This window comes from Ambystoma mexicanum, chromosome 11, assembly GCF_040938575.1.
Source record: "Ambystoma mexicanum isolate Mex_15411 chromosome 11, UKY_AmexF1_1, whole genome shotgun sequence".
NCBI classification, from domain to species: Eukaryota; Metazoa; Chordata; class Amphibia; order Caudata; family Ambystomatidae; genus Ambystoma; species Ambystoma mexicanum.
The window spans coordinates 753,549,112-753,575,322 of NC_090934.1; the positions used below are offsets into that span (position 1 = coordinate 753,549,112).

The window sequence follows — 26,211 nt, forward strand, 5'->3', positions numbered from 1 at the left end:
TTTACACAATCTAGATGCAAGCTTCAACACTGACGCTAATAGGGCACATTCAATGATTTCAGGAGCACTTTCTAAATTCAAGATGCGAGATTCAACACAGTGATGCTATTAGGGCAGACTATGATTTTGGGCACACTATCTAAATTCAGAATTCTTATGCAATCTAGATGTAAGATTCAACACAGTTATGCTATTAGGGCGCAATTTCTAATTAGGCCAGACTCATGATTTTGGGCACACTTTCTAAATTCAATCTTTAACACAGTCTAGATGTAAGGGTGCACCTACAACAACCTTGACCCCCTGGCAATAGGGAACCAACCTTTGGTATAAGTCTGAACTACACAGGTTGGTAGTGTGGTTGAGCAGCCATGCTTACCTCAAGAGTGGTCAATGGGGGCAGTAATGTGACAGAGTTTCACAGTAGCAATTATAAAAATGAACACCTATACTCAAGGTTTCTTGATAAAACAATGATTCATTTATTTCACAGTCAGTTATAAAGCCTTTATCAGAAGGGAGCAATATATGTAAAAATTCAAATATACTTAAAAACACACACTGTTTTTTCTCAATTAGATGCTACCCATTGGGGATGGCGCACACACTTCCTGCACCCTCAGGTGGCTTAAATAGCTAGGACACTGTGGACATTGATTTATCACTAGTACATTTAGAGCAATACTGAGTTTGGTGAAAAAGATGGAATAGAGGAATAAAACAAAGGTTAACAAATAACCCACAATCAGGAAAGTACTTTTGAGGAAACCTTCCAATGGCAAATACGTTTAACCCTTTCCTGGGGAAAGGATAAATCACAGAGTCAAAGGTAAAGAGGATTCTCTCATGTAGCCGGGACCGACAATGTTAATTGTACAATGTCAAGGGGGCTGGAGATGATCTTTGCAGTGTTTTTAGAAAGGTTTGTAGAAAATAGAACACTTAAAGGGCCACAAACTGGGAGTCTTGTGAGGGGCAAAGTTTCAGCAACTCGGCAAGGTAAGCAAGGCATGTCTCAACTGAGAGCAAGTAAGGCTACACAAGAGGTAAGTTCTTAGACTTTACAGTACCTCTGATTAGAAGAAGTGGTTCCAGCTGGCTTCTGTTCCTGAACAGCTCTGCAGATCCTGTTCCTGAGCCTCCATCGTGAGACAAGAGGGAGGACGTTTCGGGGCTCATGCTCTGCAATGGGACGGTCAACTTCAGCAATGGGCAAACTTCAATTTAGTGGTCCTTGGGTATTTCAGCTCCTCGCGTCTGACAGCAAATAGCAACACTGTGGTTCTCGGATACCACTTCAGACTTTCCTTGCTTCTGGGGTCATCACTCTGCTGAGGTGGTTCAGGCTTGGTCAGTCCTGCAACTGGGAAGTCCGGATGATCTTCCTAGCACTAGGGTCCGACTTAAAAGCAACGCACACAATCTGGTGTTCCTCTCCCTGGCACTTCGGTTCCAGCAGCAGCAGCAATGGCAATACAACCAGCTTCAAGAGGATGTCCAGATGAGCTTACTTTGGAATTGATTGGTCCCACCAACTCAAAAAGGGAGAAGTCGTCCTTGCAGGGCTTCTCTAGTCGAGGCGAATTAGGAGCTCCAGCAGAGCAGCAGGGCTTCACTGGGCAAACCAACAGTACAGGAGTTGCAGCAGGCTTCTCTTCCAAGTTCTTCTCAAATTCCTTCGTCCAGTGGTCGACTGCCTTCCAAGCCAAAAAGCCTTGTCTTTTATGCAGGTTTCTCCCATTCATTCCAGCCTAGCTGTCGATCTCACAGCAGGGCGGCTATCCTTGCCGCACAGCTAACCGGCCAATCACCTTTGGGTGCATTCCTGTAACCAAGGGGATTAAGCACACAGTTTCAGGCACCTCCCTCACTTCCTGCTCCTGCCAGACATACTAGAGCAAGAGGCGGACTTCACTCGTGAATCCTGCCAAATACAAAATGAACAAAGGGACCAAACCTGGTTTGGCGCGCAGAGTAAATCTGAAGGTCCTTTCCAACAGAAAATGGCATAAAAAGAAGACTGGGGCCATTTTGACAAAATGGACACCCATGGGTGCTTTACCAAGGCTGCAGTTGCAGCCCGCGGTAGAAACACACAATGGTAGTAAAAAGTAAACCACTGCCACTAGCCATTAATAGTAGAAAGGGTAACATAAAATTGTTACATGAGAAACTAGACATAGAAAGGTACTAAGTAACCCCTCCAGCACCCTATGGTAAGATAGTGTGTGGTAGGTCTAGAAAGTTACAAAATGTAGGTAAAGTCAATTTCACTTCACTGCTCTTGGAAACAGTAGTTTATCCAAGAGAAGGTATTTAAACCTTTTGGAAATCTAAGACTTCCCTGTGTCACTGCACTGAAGGTGCTGTGTGTCACAATGTAAAGATGATGCCCATGGAGGTTGTCAGACTCAAAGTCAAAAGAAACAGAATAAATCACATTAAAATTACATGAGAGATAAATATTCCTAAAATCCAGAAAAAAAGAGCTGGTGGTCTCTAAGGTAGAAGGGAATTAGCACATTTCTGAGAATTCTCCCTAACAACGGGTGTCATTTTTAAGACTCTCCATAGTGTCCTTTTAATTTAATCCTCAGACACCTTTTTGGGCCATGCCTTTTATTGTCACAGGGTTGCCCTTTTGGGCTCCCGTTTTACTTTCTCTTGCTAACCTTGTGTTAGGTAAGAATTAGTGCAGTACAACTGGTGTGGGACTACACAAGATGCGTCTCTTGCTATTAGGTAGCCCACCTTATAATATAGGCCTGTACTACACAAGTTGGTAATGGTTTAGCAGCCAGGCTTATCTCAAGAGGGGTAATGTGAGCTCTAGAGCTGTACAATGAAATCAGTAAACACAAGTATCCAAGTAAACATTTACACACAAAGTTATAATAAATGTATTTATACACAAAGATATTTAAAGCATTCTTTAAAAAGCAAAAATTAGTTGTAACATTAATCCCAAATTAGCATTCAATTCAAAAAGTGAACAATAAAGCAGGTGAGTAATTCATTCATAAGTTACACATGTTCCAGCACCCAGAGGTGAAGTCAGTTGAGGTCAGTATAACATTTATATTGGTATCACCTTTGCAGAATTGAGTTATTGAAGGAGGGAAAGGTTAGGGTTAGATCAGAACAGACTGATAAGTTAAAATAACAGCTAGATTCTGTTAGGCAAGAATTGATGTAGTAACCCTATGGGAGACTACACAACACTTGTCCTCTTGGTATTAGGTAACACACCTTTTGGTATAGGCCTGTACTACACAAGCTGGTAGTGTGACTGAGCAGCCAGGCTTATCGCAAGAGGGGTAAATGTGAGCTGTAGAGCAGTAGCTATATACTTCACAAATACAAGTAGCCAAGTAACGCTTACACTCAAGCTTTTAGTTATACATAGTTATTTATTTATCCAACATCAGTTTTTAAATAAGCATTCTTTAAAAAGGGGAAATATATGTAACAATCAAATATGCTTTAAAATACTTTTCCAGAATCAGCACAAAGCTAGTAAATACTCTTTAGAGATGCTTTTTACACCCGGAGGTAACTTCATTCAGAAGAACAGTAATGGCATTTATATATCACTAGTACCCTTTTCAGAATCTGAGGTTTGTAGAAAGGAAAGGTTAAAAAGGAAAGGAAAAAGGTTAAACAGGTTCTCAGGGCATGCAAGTATACTTAAAGCTTCCAATGAAGTCTAGACAAAACCTTTCCCCAACTAGTTTAAAAACCAAGTTATCACCTCTGAGGGACAGAAAATATCAAAGTAAATGGACTAGACGTCTGCGGAGAGCCAGGACAGCCAAAGTCAATTGGAGCACAGTCTATAGTGCGGAGGCACTTCTTAGTTAATAAAGATCTTGCACAAGGTTAGAGTTTTTGTAGACAATCACTCTAGGGTCACAAGCTGTTACACTTGGCAGGGTAAAGAGCAAAAGAATAGCTACTTAGAAGAGCAAAGCTAAAGACCCTGAGGTAAGTAACCCATGTCTGAACAGTACCTCTGGTTAGAAGAAGAGTGGTCCAGCTGGTTTCTGTCGTGTTGCAGCGATGCAGATCCTGGGTTCCTGAGACTCAGTCGTGGGGACAAGAGGGAAGGCATCTGGAGGACTCCTGCGGCTGCAATTTGGAGTTTGGCGGCAGCTACAGACTCTTTTCGAATCAGCGGCACTTTGCTGTTTCAGCACACGGTAAAAAGCACCACTGAAGATCTTGGATACCGGTTGGGCTTCCTTCACTCCTTGAGTCCTGCACTCTGGTGAGGGGACTCAAACTCTGGTCGTCCTGCTTCTGGACGGTACTGGGGAGACTCCTGGAGATTATGGCTGGATCACAGACATTGCACTCTACTACAGATTTCACGACCCCTGGCACTCGGTTCTTGCAGCAGCAAAGTATAGCCAGTCGGGGAAAGGTGGTCCAGTGGAGTTTGTCTCTGGGATAGTTGGTCACACTAACCAAAGGGAAGAAGTCCCTTCCGGAGCTTCTCTTGTCGATCAGAAAAGGGAGTTTCCGCACAGCATCAGGGCTTCAACGGGCAATTCAAAGGTCCAGGAGGATTCAGCCAGCTTCGTTCATGGTTTCTTCGTTGGGTGTTCTTCCCAGTGGCTGACTCTGCCTGTAGTCCCAAAACCCTCACCTTTTAAGCAGGTTTCTCCCATTTGTGCACAGCCTAGGCTGTCAATCACACAGCAGGGTGGCTGTCCTGAAATGACAGCCAGCCAATGGGACTGGGTGCATTCCGGCATTCCTAAAGACAAAAATACAGAGGAGTTTCGGGAACCTCCCCAACTTCCTGCCCTTCCAGAAAAACTCAAGCCAGAGTCGGGTTTCAATACTGAAGCCTGCCAAAGGCAAAAATGAACAAAGGGCTCAAACCTGGCTTGGTGCGCAGAGTAAAACCCAAGAAAGACCTCACAACAGAAAATAGCGAAAAAAGACAGGGCCATTTTGACAAAATGGTCAACCATGGGTGCTATACTGCAGCTGAGGATTCAGCTTGCGGTAGAAAAGAACAATGGTAGGAAAATGAAACCACTGCCACCAGCCATTTAAAGTAGTGAGGGTAAGATACTTTTTTTTACATTAGTAAGTAGGATAAGGGGCCACTAAGAACCCCCTCCCCCCACAGGAACTCCACATAAAATGGTGTGTGCTAGACATACTAAGAGAAAAAGTGAGTAAAGTCAATTTCACTTTATTATTCTTGGCGAACAGTAGTTCACACAGACAAAAGGTATTTAAACCTTATGAGAAATCTAAAAGGATTTCTCTGTGACACTGCAATGAAGGTCCTGTGCGTCACCATACAAAAAGTAGATGCCTATGGAGTTTGTCAGACTCCAAAAACAAAGGAAACACATAGTCCAAATTGGGTCAAAACGCATTAGAGAGTGAGAAAAAGGGCTCACTTACTCCAGGTTTAAAATTAAAAAGTCCTAAAGTCCAGCAAAAGAGCTGGAGGTCTCCAAGGTTGAAGGGAATTAACACACAGAACCCTCCCAGCCTAACCCGCCATAGAATTTACATGCATTACACTCTACGCTTTCTGTGGGCCTATGGTCTTGGGTACTCCTGGTTAATTCCTCTGAGAAGGGGAAAGGGAAAAAGAGAACTGAAGCCAAAAGGCTCTGAATGCGCTATTTATGCTGACGACGATCGTGTCGATGACACCGCATACATTGCACTCTGGGAAAGAAACATTTTTCCGAAGCAGTAAAGCTGGAGAGATGCATTATCATAGGATGAGGAATACGTGGGAGGAACATCCTATCGAAAGAAAGTTACCAGGGGTAAGGGTTAGGGAGAATTCTCTGAAATGTACTTATTTCCGTCACCTTACAGACCCCCAGCAACTTTGCTGGATTTTGAGGTCTTGACTTTTTTCCCTGGAGAGAGTGTGAGCCTTTTTTCCCCCCCACTACCTCATGTATTTTGATGTGCGTTTTACTCGTGTTCTTTGGTTATCGAGTTTTAGATAACATATGCATCATCTTTTTATTGTTGTGTCACACAGCACCTTTATTGCAATGGCACAAGCGTGTCCTTTGGACTTCCCAAGGCTTAAATACCTACCTAATACTCTGTTCCCAGAGAATGTAGAGTTAAAGTGCTTTTACTAGTCTTTTTAAATGCATAGACCCAGCACACTATCTTCCTATAGAGTGCTGGAGGGGTTACTTAATATCCCCTCGGTCTAAACACTCTTGTAGGTGTCCAAAGCTACCCTTTCCTATTGAAATGGCTGGTGGCAGTGGTTCTATAACAAACTACCATGGTTTTTCCCGACCGCGAACACCAGTAGCAAAAAATAGGTGCCGCTATGTTTTTCAATATGGCGCCCAAGACCCCTCTGTAAAAACAGACTCCGGTCATCTTTTTTCGCCATTTCTTTATGGAAAGGTCCTTCTGGTGTTTAACTGCGAGCGCCAAACCAGGTTTGGTCCCTTTGTTTGTGAGCCTTTGGCGGGCTTCAGGAATGAAGTCTGCCCATGGCGTCTGGGTGTCTGGGGTGGGCAAGAAGTGAGGGAGGTGCCCGAAATTCCCTGTGCTTTGTCTCCTAGAAGACCCAAATGCATTCTGGCGTGATTGGCTGACTGTCCGGCAAGGACAGCCACCCTGCTGGGTGAGTGACAGCTATGCTGGAATTAATGGGAGAAAACTCTTTAAAAGGCAAGTCCCCAGGACTGGAAGGCAGAGTCGACCACTGGAACGAAAGAACTGAAGACGAGCTGGAAGAGAACAGCTGCTGCAACCACTGGACCGTTGGTTTGCCCAGTGAAGCCCTACTGCACCCTCCGAATCACCAGATCTCCATTCGACAGAGAAGCTCCTTCAAGGACTTTGAGTTGGTGGGAACAATCAGCTCAGAAGACACCTGGATACCATTCTCAATGCTGGTTAAGGTTTAGCCAGAGAGAGGGAAACCCGTTTGTGTCTTCAAGCAACGGCTACTGAACCAAAGTGACTCCATTTTGTTTGCTCCAACGACGACGATCCTGCGCAGTGCAGGAGTCCACCGACGTCCTCCCTCTTGTCCCCACGACTGAGGCTCAGGAACAGAGATCTGCAGGAACCAAAATCTTCAGCTGCATCTTTTTTGCTTCGCTTTAAGGTACTGTGCCATCCGGTTGAGAGATCCTAACTCTCGCGGTGAAAGTTCGTAAAACTTTCCCGACTTACAGGCCTAATCAGCTCGTGACCCAGCATCTCATTCGTTTTCATCTAAACTACTTCTAAAAACCTTTGCAAAGACTTCTCCATCTGTACCAGAACTGTGCTGTTCAATCCAAGAACACTAGACTATTGAATTTGGCCTGGCCTATTGAATTGAACTGAACTGACCCTCCTGGTACATTGAACCTTTGCATTACCTAAAAGTAGTGTTTCCTAATCCATTGTACAAACGTATGTCTTTCTACTCCGATTGAAAGTAATTGAAGTGCCATTTGGCTCCTTTTTCAGGGGAGATCAAACTGTCCCTACAACTGAGAGTTTGTTACTGTAGTGTACTGGCATTTAATATTGAGTTGATTTCTACTAGTGAATGTTTTCTAAATGATTGTGTAAATATATGTTTAAGTATTTTCTACCAAGAAACCTTGAGTGTAAGTGTCTACTTGAACCACTGTGATTGTGATACTTCTGTGCAACTTCCTTTACTGCTCACATTCTCTCTTGAGATGAGCCTGGCTGCTCAGCTCGCTACAAAAAGTGTGTGGTACAGACTTATAACAAAGGTTGGTTTTTGCTGACACCTGTAGTCCTAATTTTGTGTGGTGTTCCCAGAGGGTACTGCATGCAATTCTGTGTAAAAGTAAGTAACTTTTCTTCGAATGGCTTGTATCCTCCCACGTATTCTGCATCTTATGATAGACTCCCAGAGCAGTAACAATTTGGATGTGGGAGCAAAGATTAATTCAATCATGGACCGAATGAAGGACAGCTTTAGCAAAAAGTCCTCCCTGACTGGAGGAAGAATCGAGGCAGTAGTGTTTAAAAAAATGTGTAAATAGACTACCAAGTGGGCGCTGAACAGATGTCATTTATTGGGACACCCCTTTGAAGAGACGCAGAGGTTGACATGCCCCTTGTGGAATGAGCCCTTAGGCATTCCGGCGGGTCCTCACCCGCAAATCTATAACATCCGCCAATGGCCAGGATAATCCATCTGGGTATTGTTTGCTTGGCGACTGCAAGGCCCAATTTGGGGCCGGTATACCCAATCAAATGTTTTTCAACCTGGCAGAATTTAGCCATTCTTGAAATGTAAAAACGTAGGGCCCTTTCTGGTCCATCTATGTAATCTCTTCTCTTTTACCTGAATGAGGAGGAGGATAGAAAGTTGGCAACGCTTATCTTTTGCAATAAATGGAAGTCTGAGACTAACTTCGGTAGAAAAGATAGTTTTATTGTCTGGATGACTATCTTTATAGAAAGTAGTATGAGGAGGCTTGCAAGAAAGAGCCTGCAACTCACTTACCCTGCGGGCTGATGTTATTGCGCTAAGCAAAATCGTTTTCAATGTCAAGAGCCTAAAAGGGCATGAATGTAAACGCTCAAATGGGATACATGTCAAGAATTTTAATACAAGGTTTAGGTCCCAAACAGGTACATTAAATGGAACTGGAGGGTATACATTAGTAAGTCCCTTTAGGAATTGTAGAATCAAGGGGATTTTACAATGGGTATCCTGTTCCGAGGAGCGCTTAAAAATGGAAATGCTTCCAATCTGATTGGCCAAGTGTCATAGAAAAGAAAGCACCATAGGTGTGTCACATTGGCAAGGATCCCCTTCTTATCCTTGCACCAGTTGAACTTTTCCAACGGCACAAAAGATTTAGTTGCTGGCCTTCTGGCCGAAAGCAAGATCTCCATTACGTCATCCTGGAGGTCCCAATCCTTGCATCTCAGCCTCACAGAAACCATGCATTGGTAAATTTCAAGAAGGACCTTTCCAGCAAGAAATGGCAACAAAATAAAAAAAAGACAGGGGCCATTTTGACATATTGGGCACCCATGGGTACTTTACCAAAGGTGCAATTGCAGCCCGTGGCAGAAACGCACAATGGTAGTAAAAACCATTTCCTCAAAATGCAGGTCTTCTTGAGTCTAGTGGGTCTCACCAGGATCTGGGTCGGGGTAGTTGTTTTCAGAGTCCCCTGGTCGATTGGAAGGAAGGGCTACAGCAGGCTCTGGTTACACAGCTGGCTCTCTGGTCGCTGGAAATAGTTTCATTGACAAACGCAATTGAAGTCTTTTGTAATATGTGAATCTTGTGTACAGCGCCAAGAATCTCCAACCCCTCTGCAATGCCTTGAATATACTCGGCTACTTGTATTTGCGAATTTCATTGCTACAGCTCTAAAGCTCACATTTAACCCTCTTGAGATAGGCCCGACTGCTCAGTCACACTACCAACTTATATAGTGCAGCCCTGTACCAAAAGGTGGGTTACCCTACCAAGTAGACAAGGGTTGAGTAGTCTCACAGTGTTACTACATCAATTCTTGCCTAACAATGGTGAAATAGTTTCTAAGGAAAGAAAGAGTTTATATATACTTTTCAAATTGGCAGAATATTTCAAAGGTAAATAATAGCTTTGTAACTGTTCACTTTCAGAGTTAGTTACCAACCAACTTTTTTTGCAAGTAACCAAGTAACTTTTAAACACTTATTCTCTTTTCTAGGCAAAAGGCCCAATATTTAGAAGTATTTCCCTTATTCTTGGAGCATGAGTGTTCTCAGTGGCAGAAAGGGGGTCACTAGCGTCTAGTGTCTAACAGGCAGGTCAGGATAGGTTCTCCAGTAGCAAAAGTCAGCGTTCCTAAGGAAGACCGTTAGAACCAAGTACTTTACTTTTAGAATTAGTTGAGGGTCAAAGGGCTTCAAAGAAGACACCCTAGGAGGATTCCAGCAGTGGCCTGGTGCACCGGAGGAGAGGACTCCCAATCACAGAAAAGACCCCAAAACTACAAAGGAATCACAAGAGATTTAAGGTAAGTAAATACCCAAGCCGGCACAGTACATGAGCACAGAAGATTTTGCAGCAGGACAACTTCAGGATCTACAGCCAAAAACACAGTTGTTGACTTCGTTCATCAAGAAGACAGAAGACTGGATACTGGAAGGACTTTTGAAGCAAGGATCACGGGGAAGGCTCTAGGCAAGGTTTTCCTCTGGGCTAGATGTGGCGCCTTTTTCAGGAGCACAGAAGACAGAATATTGCTGGTCAGATTCTCGTCGTTTGCAAGGTCCAGCACTCTGGTGAAGGGACTTTTCGGAAGGGAATCGTGCCTCTGGAGATCCAACAGGATGCCAACGAGGTTTCAGCGAGATTCGGAATTTGGAAGACCAAGCATTGCACGATGGCTTGAGGTCCCAGGGTATTGAGGTAATGTAGCCCCGCAAAGTCGCAGTACACCAGGGGACGGCTCGAAATGTAGGTCTTCCTGAGTCTTGTGGGTCTCACCATGCTCAGGGTCATCGTTTTTGGAGTTCACCCGGTCGATTGGAAGGAAGGGCTACAGCAGGCTCGAGTTACACAGCAGGCTCTCCGGTTGCTGGAAATCGTTTCTGCTGTAAATTCTTCATCTTCCTCTTTGGTTTTGGTTCCAGTGTTCGACTACCTCTTCAGCTTCCAAGTTCAGACTTTTATGCAGGAGACCAGCCAATCAAACAGCCTTGCAACATTCAAACTAGGGGGGTGGAGGGGGGGGGGGGGGGGGGTTGGCAATCTTTTCCGGACAGCCAGCCTCCCAGTTTGAACTGGAATTTCACACTCAAGCTGGAAGACAAAGGGCTGCAGAGCTTTGGACTCCTCCCTTGCTTCCTGCCTTCACAGACCCTCTGGAGCATGGGCGTGGAGGGCCCAGGACTCCCGCCGAACATAAGTCACACAAAGGAATTTCCCACCCTGGATGTCGGGGGAAGGAACAAGGAACACTAAAATGGCAAAAATACAAGAGAAGGGCCATTTTGGTAAAATGAGCACCCATGGGTGCCTTTACCAGGGCTATGCAAACGGCCGGCGGTAAAGGTGCACCGAATTAATAAAAAGGTTCACTGCTACCGGCCATTAAAAGATAAGTTTGTCCTTGTAACATAAATGTTACATTTAAAATGAGAAAGGGGATACTCTGCATCTCCACAGCGTCCACCTAAGGTGGGGGGTGTTGGTCTCACCTAATAAAATGTAAAAGGGATCCAAAGATCCTTTCTACCCTTGGAAACTGTAGTTCTCACAAAGTTAGCGAGAGACAGTTAAAAGGGGAGCCCCTAGGACATTATATAAATACAGGTCCGAAGTTACATGCGCTGGGTTGAAGTAACAAGAGCATTTCAAATGCCCAGAGGCTTTTTTAAAACCTTTTTTTTTTTTTTAAACACATCCGGGCGTGGAAGTAACGCCGCACAAATAAAAATCACTACAGGAGCTGAATCGTACGGCGATCAGTTTTCTACTTGGAGGATCCTCCTAACTACTGCACGTGTTAAATGGTTGAAAAAAATACAGCGGTTGCTGTTTAATTACAAAACAAAAAAAACACCTGTGGAGCGCTCCAGACTGGAAACCCGGTTATTATGGTGAACATCGAAAACCAATGATTTATGGCACAGGAATGTCCTCTGATGAAGTTCTTTACATTGGTTTACATGTCGGGATTGTGAATACTGTTACATTTAGTAGACAGTTGGAATAGGACATTTGTCTATTTTAGGTCCTTAATTAAGCTATCCATCAAAGACAAAAGAATTCTAGTGTTAGACACACGGATGGTTTACTCAATCAAGTGCTAGCAGATTTGAGTGTAATTTTTTAAGGATAATTGTTCCTTCCATTGGTGTGGTGCATCAGAGAATGTTATATACTTGTTGATTTTGCACAAGTCACTTTATTTGATTAAGCATGTATAACATGAATTTGTTATATGTTTAAAAATGTATTTAATAAACAATTAGTTTGAGAAATTATGTGTGAGGTTATAATACAAATACTTACACTAGTAATATTGTGAGCGAGTGTTAGGCAAAGTTTGTATGCAGTACCCTCTGGGACTATTACACACAACTCTGACCACAGGTATAGGAAACCCAACCTTTGGCATAAGCTTGTGCTACACAGTGTTGGTAGCGTGTTGAGCAGCCAGGCTTATCTCAAGAGGGGTCAATGAGCTGTAGTGGAGATTTACAGTTACAGGTATTCAAATAAACTTACACTCAAGGTTTCGTGCATAAACAATTATTAATATATCAGTCAGTTAGAATAAGCCTTCTTCATAAGGGAGCAATATAGTAGTCGCACACAAATACACTTCAATACTGTACACTCGTGTATTTGTATTTGGTTTATTTATAAAGCGCAACCAGGCGCAGGGGCATACGGGCGCGTACGTTTTTTTGATCATGTTACATAAGAGCACAGTTACATTAGCAAGCAGTAGGCAACAGTTACAATAGTTGTGGTTACAAATAAATACATACATTGGTATTACTGGTACAAGCATATATGTTGCAATTAAGGTGGTGGGCTGAAGGTGAGACAGATAGAAATATTATTTACAATAGGTACAGTGGGTAGGCAGTAAATTTAAGCTCTAGGATGTTAAGCTGTCAATGTGTCCAGGTCATGAAGCCAACATTTGGTGTTGCGTTTAAATAGGTTGAAGGAGGTTACAGACCTGTTGGAACAGGTAGTGTGTTCCATAGCTTTGAGGCTTGTACAGGGAAACTAACTCCTCCCGAGTTATGGAGTTTGAATCTTGGTATAGACATAGTGTTAACTTGAGCTGTTCTAAGTGGTCTTGTAGATGTGTGTGGCGTAAATTGGTTAGAGATGTAGGATGGTGCGAGGTTAGCCCAAGAACTTTGAGGGATATTCTGTGCTCTATTGGGAGCCAATGCAGATTACGTCTAGTCTCAGAGATATGCGACTTCTTAGGGATGTTGAGGGCTGCCCTAATGGCGTTATTTTGAGTTACTTGTAGTTTGTGAATATTTTTGCGGCTAGTGCCCAAGTAGAGGGCATTACTAATCTACTTTGGACAAGACTAACGTTCTAGCAAGAGTAATGCAGTTGGGAGTGGAGATAAACGGCCTACTTGTGGTAATAAGTTTACATGTGTAGGCGGCTGAAGACGCTACTGCATTGGTTTGTTTGGTGAAGGATAATGTGGCATCGAGGTAGGTACCAAGGGTTTTAGTATTATTAGAGACAGGGATGGGGTTACCATCAATAGTGAATGATTTGAAAGCAGTATTTAGTTTTTTTAGTTAAGCGTGAGTACCAAGGATAATCAACTCAGTTTTTTCGTCATTGAGACAAAGTTCATGGTGTGCCATCTACGCTTGTATTACTGCGTATATTTCATTGAGGGTTTTGCTGTCAGTTTCATAGTCGCCAGAGATAGGAATGAGTATCTGGGTGTCATCCGCATAATTAGTATGCGTGACACCCAGATAGTCAAGGATATTGAAAAGGGGCTTGGTAAATACATTATAGAGCGTTGGGGACACGCAAGAGTATTGCGGGACACCACACGGGACTGGTGAGGGTTCAGCCGAGTTAGTAGGAGAAAAGACCCTCATGGTTCTGTTAGCCAAGAAGGAGCTGATCCAGGCAGTGGCTGCGTCGGAAAAGTGAGCTGCAGATTTCAGGTGGTGGCAAAGTGTTTGGTGGTTCACCAAGTCAAAAGCTGCTGACAGATCAAGCAATAAGAGCAGTGCTAGTTTGCCATTGTCTTTTAAAATTTGAATCTGAGTAGTGAGATCCATTAGGGCAGTTTCCGTGCCATGTCTCGGTCGGAAGCCAGATTGCCTTAGAAGATTGATTGTTTCTAGATAAGCCTGTATTTGCAGGTAGGCTGCTCTATCTAGTATCTTTAGTAAGAAGGGTACAGTTGTTATCGGCCTATAGTTAGACGGGTTGGCTCGGTCAAGAGTGGGTTTTTTGACTAGTGGGATGACCCAGGCGTCTTAAGTTTTCAGGCACTACTCCCGTTTTGAAGGAGGCGTTGATAAGGTTAGTAATGAATGGTGCCAGTTCATGATCTGCTGCTGTGAGAATCGGAGCAGGACAAGCGTCGCCTTGGCAATTCGATGGTTTAAGTTTCCTAATGATGTTTTCTACTTCCCAAATTGAGAGGGGCGAGAGACTAAATGGTTTACAGGTTGGCTCAAAGGTAGGTGACTTGTTAGGAAGTTGTTTGATCAGGGTCAGCGAGTAACAGGTCTTTTTTCGCATTGATTTTAGATTGTAAAAGGGCTATTTTATCTAGAAGTGCCTTATGGATGTTTCTGCACCATAGTGCATCTGTGACACATTTATCACCAGGGGCAATAGGGGATTCCAATTATTTTAGAATCTTAAAAAGTTCTTTTGTGTTAGATTCCGCTTGTTCGATCCTTTTCGTATAGGTGTCTTTTTTGGCAAGTATAATTGCTTGTTCATAGCTAGAAGTTGCTAGAATTAGTTCATTTTTATTATTTACAGAAGGGCACTTTTTCCAATGTGCTCCTGCAGTTCTTAGTTTTACGTAGTTCTCTAAGATGCGGCGTGAACCATGTATTCAGGTGACGTTGTTTTGGTTTCCGCAATTTTAGTGGGCGACGGTATTCATGGCTTTCAGTATTGCCCTATTGTAAATGTCTAAGACTGTGTGGTCGGAGGTGGCCGCGTTGTCAAGAAGGGGAATTAATAGCGGTAGGAGTTTATCTGGTGTAATGTCTTTCTTATTTCTAGTGCGGGTGGCTGGAGCGATGATAGGAGCAGGGTGTTGTGTGTTGGCTTTGATGGAAAAAGTTATTTTATGATGATCCGACCAAATACATGGATCATTGGATAGAAGATCGATCGAACAGTAAAGGTTGGTGAGCCAGTTCAATGTTCTTCCTTTGATATATGTGGGCTCATGAATAATATGGGTATGACCCAAGTCTGATAGGGCGTTAGCTAGATCACTGGCATTATTAGTCGTGGGGTCATTAAAACCAAGGTTGAAGTCCCCTAGTAGGATAGTTTGTGAATTAGGTTTAGTGTCGGTGGATACAAGGGATACAATATCCCTATGAATGAGGAAATGGGTCCTGGTGGTCGGTAGATAAGGTGCACTGTTGCTGTGTGGTTAGGTGATAGTGGCAGTTTGATGGACAGGGTTTTGGCAGAGGGAATTTGAGCGTCCTGAATGACTCTAATGTCGTAGGTGTTTCTGAAGATGAGGCCAAGTCCGCCTCCCTTCACTTGGTTGGTGTTTCTATCGCATGTTATGATAGCATAGTCATTTGGTATAGCAAGGGCCAGAGATGGTCTAGAGGCTGCATTAAACCAGGTTTCCGTAACTGCGGGGAGATCAAGCTTTTCATGAGTTATGAAGTCCGCGATGTCCAGTGTGTGGGCGGATAGGGACCTAGCATTCACCAAGGCTGCTTTGACGAATGTGTCTTTTGCAGGAGTTTTATTCGATGGTAGAGATGGGCCATGTATGGTGATGGGGGCTACCTTGCTGTCTAAATCAGTGGCCAGATTAGTTAGAGTATTGTTACTGCGCCAAAGTTTGTTGCTCTTGTGGGCGTGTGGTTGGGGGTTTTTGAATCGCAATCATGCTCCTAGTCTGGAGTTTCTAATTGAGATGCTTGGGTGGTAAGAGCATGGTAAGGTTGGGGCGTAGTTGTTAGTGATGTTGTTAGAGGATAGGGATGAGCTATTATAAATCTTCAAGTATGGACGTTATTTTAGTGGGGTGGTTCTAGAATTGAGTCTGGAGGTTTCGATTAGAAATATCGCAAGGTTGATTGGGAGTTGGTCTGGTAGCAAAGTGGCGTATCCAGAGTGATGCATCATTCAAGTAAGGGTTGGCAGTGGCCATGGTAGTAGCCCACAAGGTGTGGGTAATAGCTAACTTAGGTGTGCTACTGTGTGTGTTAGTTTCTAAATCAGTAAAGACCATTTTGGGATGGCCAACGGACAACTGAAACCCGCAGGTGACAAATAACTAGGGTACTGGGGACATTAATATCTCACAGTTGGCATTTAGATTATTTTTAGAAGTTGGTAAAAGGCAAAGATTATTAGAAGATACCACAATTATTCTAAGGCAGGCAAATACTTTTGGGTCCTCCAAGAAGACTCATACAATTCAATAGGCTAAGCCAAAGTCAATGGGCAAAAGTCTTGCATACGATAAAGCACTTCTGGGAAGTAACTGGAAAAGTCTTTGCACAAGTTCTTAGGAGTCTTTGATGAAAAGAAGAATCAAATGTAGGACCACAAGCCGATTAGGCTTGTGAGTTGTAGAAGTTACAAGCACTCTACAGTAAGAGGTAAGTTCTCTCAGACGTTTTACAGTACCTTAGAAATTAAGAAAAAGATGCAGCTGATGACCTCTGTGCCTGGGCCTCAATCGCGGGGACACGAGGGAGGACGTCTGGGGACTCCCGCAATGCACTGGGATGGTCAAAACTTGTAACCAGCAAACTTCCCTTTCAGTGGCTGGTCAGTGTTTCAGCTCCTTGCTTCTACAGCAAATAGCAACACTGCGGTTCCTGGAGTCCGGAGGATCTTCCAAAAGCTCTAGACCATCTTAAAAGCAATGCACATAATCTGGTGCTTCTCTCCCTGGCTATACGGTTTCCAGCAGCAACTCTCTGGAAATTCAACCAGCTCCGAAATGGATGTCCAGGTGTCTTACCTTGGAGTCGATTGGTCCCACCAACTAAAGTTGAGAAGTCATCCTTGCAGGGGCTTCTCTGTCGATGCAAACGTGCCGTTTCGGCACTGCAGCAGGACTTCACCGGGCAAACCAGGAGTTGCAGCAGGTGTCCTCTTCAAGTTCTTCTTCGGTTCCTTCGTCCAGTGGTCGAGTCTGCCTTCGAAGCCAAAAGACTTGCCTTTTATTCAGTTCTCTCCCATTAATTCCAGCCTAGCTGTCAGTCACCCAGCGGGGTAGCTGTCCTTGCCGGACAGTCAGCCGGTCAATCACAGAGTGCATTTGGGACTCCTAGGAGACTAAGCACAGGGAGTTTTGGGAACCTCCCTCACTTCCTGCCTACCCCAGATACTCTGGAGCCAGAGGCGGGCTTCACTCGTGAATCCCACCAAAGGCGAAATGAATAAAGAGACCAAACCTGGTTTGGCACGCAAAGCAAATCTCAAGAAGGACCTTTCCACAAAGAAATGGCGAAAAAAGAAGACCCAGTGCCATTTCGACAAAGATGGCTCCCGTGGATGCTTTACTGTAGCTGCGAACGCAGCCCGCGTTAAAGGCACACCATGATAGTTCAAACAAAACCACTGCAACCAGGCATTTAGTGCGAAAAGGGCAAAATAAAAAACGTTACATCAGAAACTAGACAAAGGAGATACTAGGTAACCCGTCCAGCACTATTGTAAAATGGAGTGTGCTCGGTCTAGAAAGTTAAAATGTTAAGTAAAGTCAATTTCACTTTAGTGCTCTTGGAAACAGTAGTTTATCCAAGAGAAGGTACTTAAACCTTTGGGAAATCTGAAAGACTTTGCTGTGCCACTGCACTGAAGGTGCTGTGTTACACAATTTAAAAGAGGATGCCTATGGAGTTTGTCAGACTCCACAACCAAAAGAAACAGTATATAAAATCACATTAAAATACGAGAGAGTGGGAAAAAAGGGTCACACCCTCTCCAGGTTACAGAAATCAATTCCTCAAAATCTAGCAAAGTTGATGGGTGTCTCCAAGGTGGAAGGAATTAGCACATTCCTGAGAATTCTCCCTAACAGCGAGTTGAACTATTTTTATTACAAGATTGTGTATTTCACCTTGGGTTTTCACTTTCGAGTAAGCTCTGACAGGTGGGGTCCCATGTGGACAGAGCGTTGTAGGGAATAGTTCAGAGGTGTCAGGATCTCATTGTGTAGTAGTAAAGTTGTTATGAGGGCACGGTCCCAAACTCTTTAAATACCCTCAGTCCTCTTCAGTTGATCGGGAGCCCCTAGGACAACCCATTATGGAGCGTCTTTAAAAGGACACCCATAAAAAGAGCAAATTATTCTGCGAGTGTGGAAAAAAGGTTCAAACTCAGGAGGTATAGGGACAAAATCCACCAGTAAAAGCAAAAGGTTCCGAGGTTGACACAGGGCAGGGAGATTTATCACTGCTATAAAATCTTACCCAACATAAATTATATTTAAAGTATTGTTTTATTTACCTGCTAAGAATGATTAAATACCGATAAGTTTCACAATGTCCTATGTGTAACTTTACTCTTAATACTAGACTTCTAATTTTGAATAGTTACGTTTACTTTAATATTTGTTCTTATATAAAGAGTATTTTTTCACTTCCATACTGTGTAGCCATTTCTTTGTGTACTTCCTTAGAGCGATGCTTTTGCAGCTCGCCTAGCCACCACAGAGTCACGAATGACTTTACACTGCCAACCACTCACAGGTGGACTTTACCAAGCCCTCACCAGAGGGCTTTTGTAAAATCTCCTTTACAAGAACAGTCTGCAAAGACGTAAGCCACTCAATGCTGCCCTTCATTGAGCTAGTAGTCAAGCGCTGGGAAAATTCAACGACATCAGTTTTTTTAACCAACTGGGATATTGCAGGAGAACCCAGCAAGCGTGGTTTATACTCCTTCACCCAACAAATATTGGTATTTAATGGTTTTACTTACCTGATTGATCTGTAGAGCTTCTTTAAACCAATCGGAGGCTTCGTAGAAATTTCCTTTGTCTCTAGCCATTGCTCCCAAGCGCAAATAACCTTCAAGAGGATACAATACTTTAACAACACATTATTATAAGTTCTAACATTTTAAAAAAGTGCTACAAAGCTCACCGAAATCTCAATGTTAAAATTGAAAGCAATTGCAATAAAATTCCATTTGAACTTGTGCACCCAACATACATTTTTGGAGATAAGTAACATGCACCCTAAGTTAAACTAGGTTTGCAGAACAGATTTTAGATATGCAAGACCTTAGAATTTGCAATCACTATTAGCCATTGCCTATTGATAATTGACTCTTGGCGAGTTACGTGTGAATGCAGAGAATTGTGGGCGAGTGTCTTTCTAGGACTGGATAGCAGCTTGCAATTTGAAATATTTACTCAATTCAATATGTTTATTCGGAAACACATTATCCATAAACATCAGTTACAATGTAGAACACATAAAACAATACACATTTCAATTCAATAATTAAAAAGACAATGTTTGAACCATAAGAACAGTTCATATATGAAGGAGATAAAAAGTGCAAGTGTGCAGTGTGATTCTGATACAAATAGTGTCCACCAGTGAAGTTCTAAAATGATCAGGGTTGTCAATGTTCGCTCAAATTTTGAGAAATTTTAGTTCTCCGAAACCAGGCCTTTCTCAAGAAGTCCACCGAGCCCCAAGCCACTGGCGGCGTGGCAGTTGAGAGCAGATAACTTAAGGCAGGCCTTGCCTGGGTTATGCCTGTAGGCCTAAGTAATTGCAATAGTGTTTCCTTCTCAGGTCCATATAGGTTGGGCAGAACAACAAAATGTAAAAGGTCCTCCAGAGGCCACTGACAGCATGGACAAGCTGTAGGCTGTACATTGTTAGACCAACTTTTAGTTCGAGCCCCGAGCCAGAGAGAGTCAAAACGGGCTTGTGTGAAAGCCCATCGGTCAGAGGGTTTATCACTATACAGCAAATATGGCTGGATGGCATCAGCACTTGTTACAACAATGTGTCTTCTGTTTGCAAAAATACCCATAGCCGAAGACTCCTTGTTCGACACAAGAACGGCATTGAACAATTGCTTGTACTTCCTTACAGCACATGGAGTCAAAAAAGTTAGTGGACATGCAAGACTTGGACAGTTCAACTAGCCAATGCATTTCTGAATACAAGAGCCACAGGATTTTCTTTACAGCTGGGCTACTCACCAAAGCTCTTATAATCTTATGTGAGAGAATAGCCTTCGGGTTTGACCATAAAGCCAGCCAAGGCGAGAAGGGGGCCGATAGCCACTCATCAGCAATATGCGGGCACCCCAGTTCCAAAGGAGTACCATAATTAGGCACTGCGGTCGCCCAAGTAGTTTTTTGAAAAAGGCATTCTCAACATTTTCAATGTTTGAGATTTTTTCCATGTCCCACAGTGCAGCCCCATAATTAGTAGCTGTTTTGGTTTGGGCTCTGTATGCTTCAAGAATCAATTTAATAGGGTGCCCTACACAATTACTTTGAAAACAGTGGAGGCCCACATTGCCTATCGATATGGCCAAACCCCCACCAAATCTCAGTAAAGCAGATTCCCAAGTATTCAAATCTAGAAATGTTTACCCCCAATAAACAGGTCACATTATGCAAAACTATAAAAGCTCTTACAGTCCACGTAATTGGGATGTTCTCTTAAAACATTCTTATAAAGTTTTTCAGCTTCATGGAATTCACACATTGCCTCATAAAGCCGGGCAAGGTTGTAAGACGTAGTGACAGAAATCGCATTGTAATAATGTTCATCATGTTCTGCTTCAGCCTTTGCACGGTCGAGGGATGCCAGAAAGTATTTCTAATCAATGAAGGAAAAAGTAAATGTCACAAGGAGGTCATTCAAGCAAAATATATAGATTAAACAAATTTAAACTGAACCAGCCACCGTCAAGTTTGATGGTTATTATTCCCCATTAAATGACACTTCTTAAAAAGAGAATACGTTAAACTACCTTCTCATGGCTGACACTATGCCCAACTGGCTGGCAAAAACATTTTGTCAACAACCAACACGGAATACCTGCATCTGTAAATATACATGACATTTGGCCTACTGCGCCAAAGTTAAGCGCAAAGGCTATTCGCTCAAATGTAAGCATTCGAGTAGGTGACGGTGCCAGAACTGAAATAAAACATAGGTTTTCCCCAGGGGGTTGCAGGAAAATCTACTTATAAGCACAGGACCTAAAGTCCTAGACAGCCACACACAAACAACTTTAACAGATGTTCACTGTCAACAGTGGGACCAGGCACTAGTCTGTCTCAATGATAACAGTAACCGAGTACGGAGCTATTATAAACAGCGCTTAAGGAATAGAGACTGAAATTCTATTTTCATTATTGCATACCTTTGCTTCACCCAGATTCCCAAGTCGAAAATGTAGAGCACCAACATTGTTCAAAATTTCTGGTGGAACATCAGCCTGCACTTTCTCTTGGAGGATACGTGTAGCAGTTCCATAGGCTGACAATGCATTCTGAAGTGGTAGAACATGGAGGCAAAATTTACTAAGTGAAAAATGTAAAACCTGTTCAATTTTAGGGCTACGCTTTTGTGAAGCATGTGTACCTGTATGTCGGTCTGTTCAAGGATTTGTGCCAGTTCGATCCAGGCCTCTACATCATCTGGGTACTGCTCTGTTACTTTCTTTAAATGGCTCTAAAACATGAAACAAGAAAACACAAGAATCTGAACACGCACGCTGCAATAAGAGTTTAATAATGAAAAGTTGAACCACCTTAGCAATATTGGTACATCAGTTCCTTCTGTGAATATTTAATAATATTTCCCAAATAACAATAAAAGCATTAAGGGCTTAGGCCCCTCTTTCCTTGCCCCTTCAGAGCAGCACACCTTCGGGTGAGTGTTGGGTTCCTCGAGCCCTTGCGTCTGGGACCACTCTTTAGCTATTTTCATTTTGGAATTAATTTGTTTTAGTGCTTTCCACACTTGTCTTTCGCTTCGCATGCTTCCTTATTTTCCCCTGCCTCCCGCCTATGATCCCTCCCCCAATCTCTGAAGCATAGAGAGGGTCTACGCCCCTCTTTCCTCACCACTTTTGAGCACCACACTTTGGGCCGAGCGCTGGTTTACTTTTTTTATGGGTGACCTTTTTATGTCTCTCCATAGTGTTGGATTGGAGTTATAGTTTCCTATAACATTTGGGCTTAGACTGAGTTGCCCCTTTGGGCTCCCCTATTAATTTATCTTTAATGTACTTTGGTGAACTACTGTTCCCAAGGGGTAAAGTGGTATTTTGATACCCTTTACATTTTATATAGTGAGCCAGCACACCCCACCTTACGTGGAGTGCTGGGCGATACAACGTATGCCCATTCTCACTCACCTTTTGTTAAGTATTTCAATCAGGCGATACACCCTGGTCTCAGCCTAGTATGCAACGCACAGCTGAAATTATATATATATATATATATATATATATATATATATATATATATATATATATATATATATGATACATTCCTCACCGTAATCGTATTTCTGATGCTTGTATCTGCTTAGATTCACATGCTGTGCATAGGCCGACATCTAGTGGAAGCTGTCGAGTATTACAGTTTGTTTTTCGAAACTCAAAATGGGCGTCGACACAGGGCGTGCCAGTAACCTCTTCCTCAGAAGCAGGGGGAGTCACAGACTCTATAACTGGGGGAACAATGATGGAGCTTGGTTGGGGCTCCCATTTCCCTAACTGAAATTTGCCTGGGTCAGAGGTCAACTTACCGACACCAGGGCTTGTAGTTGGGTTCTCAGTAGAGGTTCCCACAGGCTTAGAGTGGTTCCTTAAGGTGGCCTCTCTAGCCAATTTGGTTTGGTTCTGGGTCTCCATACTGGGAGGCCTGGGGGTTATCGGCAGATTGAACCAGTTCAGAACAATACGTGAGAAAGCTTGGAGGCGACCCAACGGAAAGGAGAGGATAAAGACACCTAACTCGAACCGATCGAAAGGGAAGCCAGGCGGACACGGTACCTTGTTTGTGGAGAGACAGCTCCGGCAGGGGCAGTTATTCCTGGTGGTGGATGCACGTCGGGTCTTTGCCAAGAGTAGAGATGATCTCGTCGAAGAAGAAAAGTGGGGCAACTGACCATATCAAAGGAGATCCAAAATGTAAGGGTAAACCTACTGGGATCAGCACAGACTCCTTAGCCTTCACTCCTGAGGAGGAAGTCCAAATGACTAGTGCTCACTTTGAAGTCTTTGCTGAAGAACCTTGGGTTCTTCAAGCAAGTGTATCAGTACTTATCTTAAATAAGTTTATTGGATGGTATGCCTCAACCTAGATGGCACTCTAATATTAGTTAGGACGGGAGGATAAGACGGATTACGAAAGTGTGAAACTAGCTTTGATAGCTAGATTCGGGAAGACCACTTCCCAGTATCTTAAGAGGTTTAGAACCCTGAAAAAGCATGATGGTACCCCTTGGGCTACCTGGGTGAGTGAAGGGTTGAAAAACTTAGAGGGATGGATTAAGGGTTACAAACGGAAGCAAGCGATAACTTGAAAGATGGCCAAGCATTGGTCAAGCACTGGCACGATCAAAAGGCTAACATGGTTGAGTTTGCTCGAGTTTCGAAAAACAAACTAATACTCTGCAGCTTCCACTAGATGTCAGCCTATGCACAGCATGTGATCTAAGCAGATTCCACAAGCCTCAGAAATATATATATATATGGGTTCAATATTCTGAGTGATATCACTCATATCACACCCCTTTTCATATACCCCAGGTCATGATGGACCAGGAATCAGGCTGGTTGGCAAAGGTAATATTTATTTAGTTAAAATTCAAATCAAACATATACTTTTGAATAGGGAGCAGCAATCACCAATGTGGTGGCAATAACAGATAAAACGGTATGCAAGCACTTAAATTCACTCTTTAGCAACACAAAATATAAAACGCCAGAGAAAAGAACACTTTTGGCTTGTTTGGAAAGACAGCACTTAAGTTAGAATTTCCCACTGCAATATTCCTCAACCCACACACAATTCTAGATAGATATAAGGAAGACCAGGTAATCAGGAATAAGGAATGGAAAACAGAATTCGAAGCCAACTTTCCCTCCCCAAACAAGAGAGGAAAAACGGTTTTGAAATATTACACTTTAAAATGACATTCGGAAATGGCAGTGTAAAACAATTAATGTGTGCAAAAATCCTTAAATCAGTACAAATCTCTATGGGAGCAACATTGGAAAGATACTAACAATCATGAGCTATAGTTTGAGCAAAAGTAAACACTATGCATCCGAGTGGAAGGTTGAAAATAATTTAAAATAAAAATCACACATGTAAAACGTTGCAAAATTGTGGATTCCCGCCAAAAAGTAACCAAACAGTTTTTAAGAAAAACTGGTGAAATAGACTGGCTTTGAGTGCAGGTTGGGATGTAGCTATAGGTGTTAGGTATAATCCAGAGTTGAAATGAAGTCTATAGCTATTAAACTGAGGAAGATATGCAATGATGAATGAGAGGCATTTTTGGAAAAATCGGGTAGTGAAAACAGAAAAGCTCAGTTTGGACAAGAAAATATTTACTTTAGTTTTACTCTATGCTAGAGCATTCCGGCCAGAATACCAAGGAGGGACACAGTAACCTCTAGAATTGATTCATGACTTCAACCCCAGATCCCCAATGTCCTCTCCGGCGGAACCAGTCAGATCACTCGAAGTTGGATTGATAATTTAAGATTTACACAAGATAAAAATGACTAAAGAAATGGCACTTAGCAAGATAATTCAAAGACAGGATTACAATAAGGATTCTGACAATGTTACAAGTTATTAAGTTAAAGATAGGGTGGTTTAGAGATTGGGATGAGACAAAGCAGGGCAAGGAAAGCTATGGTTTTCTGTGATGCCTATTAATACTTACAGTCCACTTTAATTTAGGATTTTGGACCGTTAAGGGTTCTGGTTATCACATGGATCAGGTCTAACCAAGGACAGGTGGGCAAATCTGGCAGGACAGGATCATCTGGGCTGTTCTGGTCACCGGACCGGACAGGACCTTCTGGTTACTAGAGATCAGTGGGATGGCGAGTTTGCAGCAGGCATGCATCTAGTAGTAGCAAGCCAGCTGGATCAGGATGCTTCCCTTGGGCTTTTGGGATTTTTAGAATTTGAGGCCTAGCTGAAAAGGGGTTCAGCAATGCATAGGCCTTGGCTTTGCAATGAAATCTGGAATCGGGATTAAGTAAGAAACGCCACGCAGGAAATCAGGAAGAAAGCCAGAAATCAGTGTGTGTTGTCAGGTTCCCTTATTTATCATGCCAAATGACATCACTAAAGTATATGGCAGGGGCAGGCTTACTACCCACACCCATAATGCTAGGATTGGGCAATAGCATAGTTTCCGCCTTGCTCTTCACCGATTGGATAACAGAAAAGGATGTCATGTTTATGGGATGATTTTTACAATGACTAGAAACCTCCCTTAGCTACTGGACCCAAAATCTAACTTTCCACACATTATTTACACAGTTATAACCTCTGAGAAAATCAGATCCGCAGGTTACATATTTTGTGGGTCATATTTCAATCCAAACCCCAAGTCAGTGGGACCTGGTTTTGCCTTTCTACTACATTTTGGCAATTTTAACCATGAAAGATTTGGCCTAAAATTTCCCAACTTTGTACACAGATGCGCTTTTACGCATGGAATATGTGTACAACATGTAATGTTCGCAATATCAATACTTTCCCCACAATCTGTCATTATTTACAACTTCTGTTCCTTATGCAGTAATACATGTGATTTAAAACGACACTTTTCATATCTTTCCTCATTCTTGCTGCAAAGTTAAACGTCTTTAAAGTTTAGTTACAAAATGGGCTTTTTAAAACCAAACAGGAAGTCTATTGTCACTTAATCAGTTCTTTTTTTTCTTTTCCCCATCTGCAAGCAAATGTCAATTCCTTTGAAGCAGGATGAGGGGCCTCTCTTTTGATTGAAGTTTACTGCCCCTCACACTTGGAAGGTGAGAGTCTCAGTCTGCTATTGTCCCAGCCTGGAGCAAAGACGAATGTCTGATGCAAATGGGGGAAGTACCTTTGTCCTGGCTCATTCAAAGCCTCCAAGCTAGCAATTAGCCTTTCCTGTTCCAGAGGTTTGAGGTGTCACCCTTTCTCAGGGCTTGCAACTGGCAGTTCTTTTCTTGAGTGCTGGAGTTGTTTTGCAGCATGGATACAGTTACAGACATCTATTTAGAGTCTCTCTGGACAGCTGATTCTTGATACTGTTGCAAAGAAAATAGACGAGTTTCCCGTATAAAATGAAAACAAAGCCCCTGATTGATTTTTAAAGAATACATTCGACAGGATCGGTCATTCAAATGAGGCCCGGTTCTTCTGAGACACAATGAATGATCCTGGGCATTGCAGGTGGTTCATGAGAAATTGATGAATTTAGCGCCAAGCAGCACTTTTAAGGTTGAAGAAGTGTAATTTTAAAGAGG

The 26,211-nt window shown here is 42.9% G+C and overlaps 1 protein-coding gene across 1 annotated transcript in view; it reads right to left on the reverse strand.

Annotated features, from left to right (window-relative positions):
- Positions 1 to 26,211, reverse strand: part of CTR9 (CTR9 homolog, Paf1/RNA polymerase II complex component) — an 861,351-nt gene that overhangs the window by 479,391 nt on the left and 355,749 nt on the right. The window contains exons 10-13 of the mRNA XM_069623650.1: positions 21,303 to 21,392; positions 21,082 to 21,210; positions 20,348 to 20,531; positions 18,661 to 18,749 (exon numbers count right to left, since the gene is read on the reverse strand). Coding sequence (XP_069479751.1) covers positions 18,661 to 18,749; positions 20,348 to 20,531; positions 21,082 to 21,210; positions 21,303 to 21,392 — 492 coding nt within the window. The remainder of the gene's footprint in view (positions 1 to 18,660; positions 18,750 to 20,347; positions 20,532 to 21,081; positions 21,211 to 21,302; positions 21,393 to 26,211) is intronic.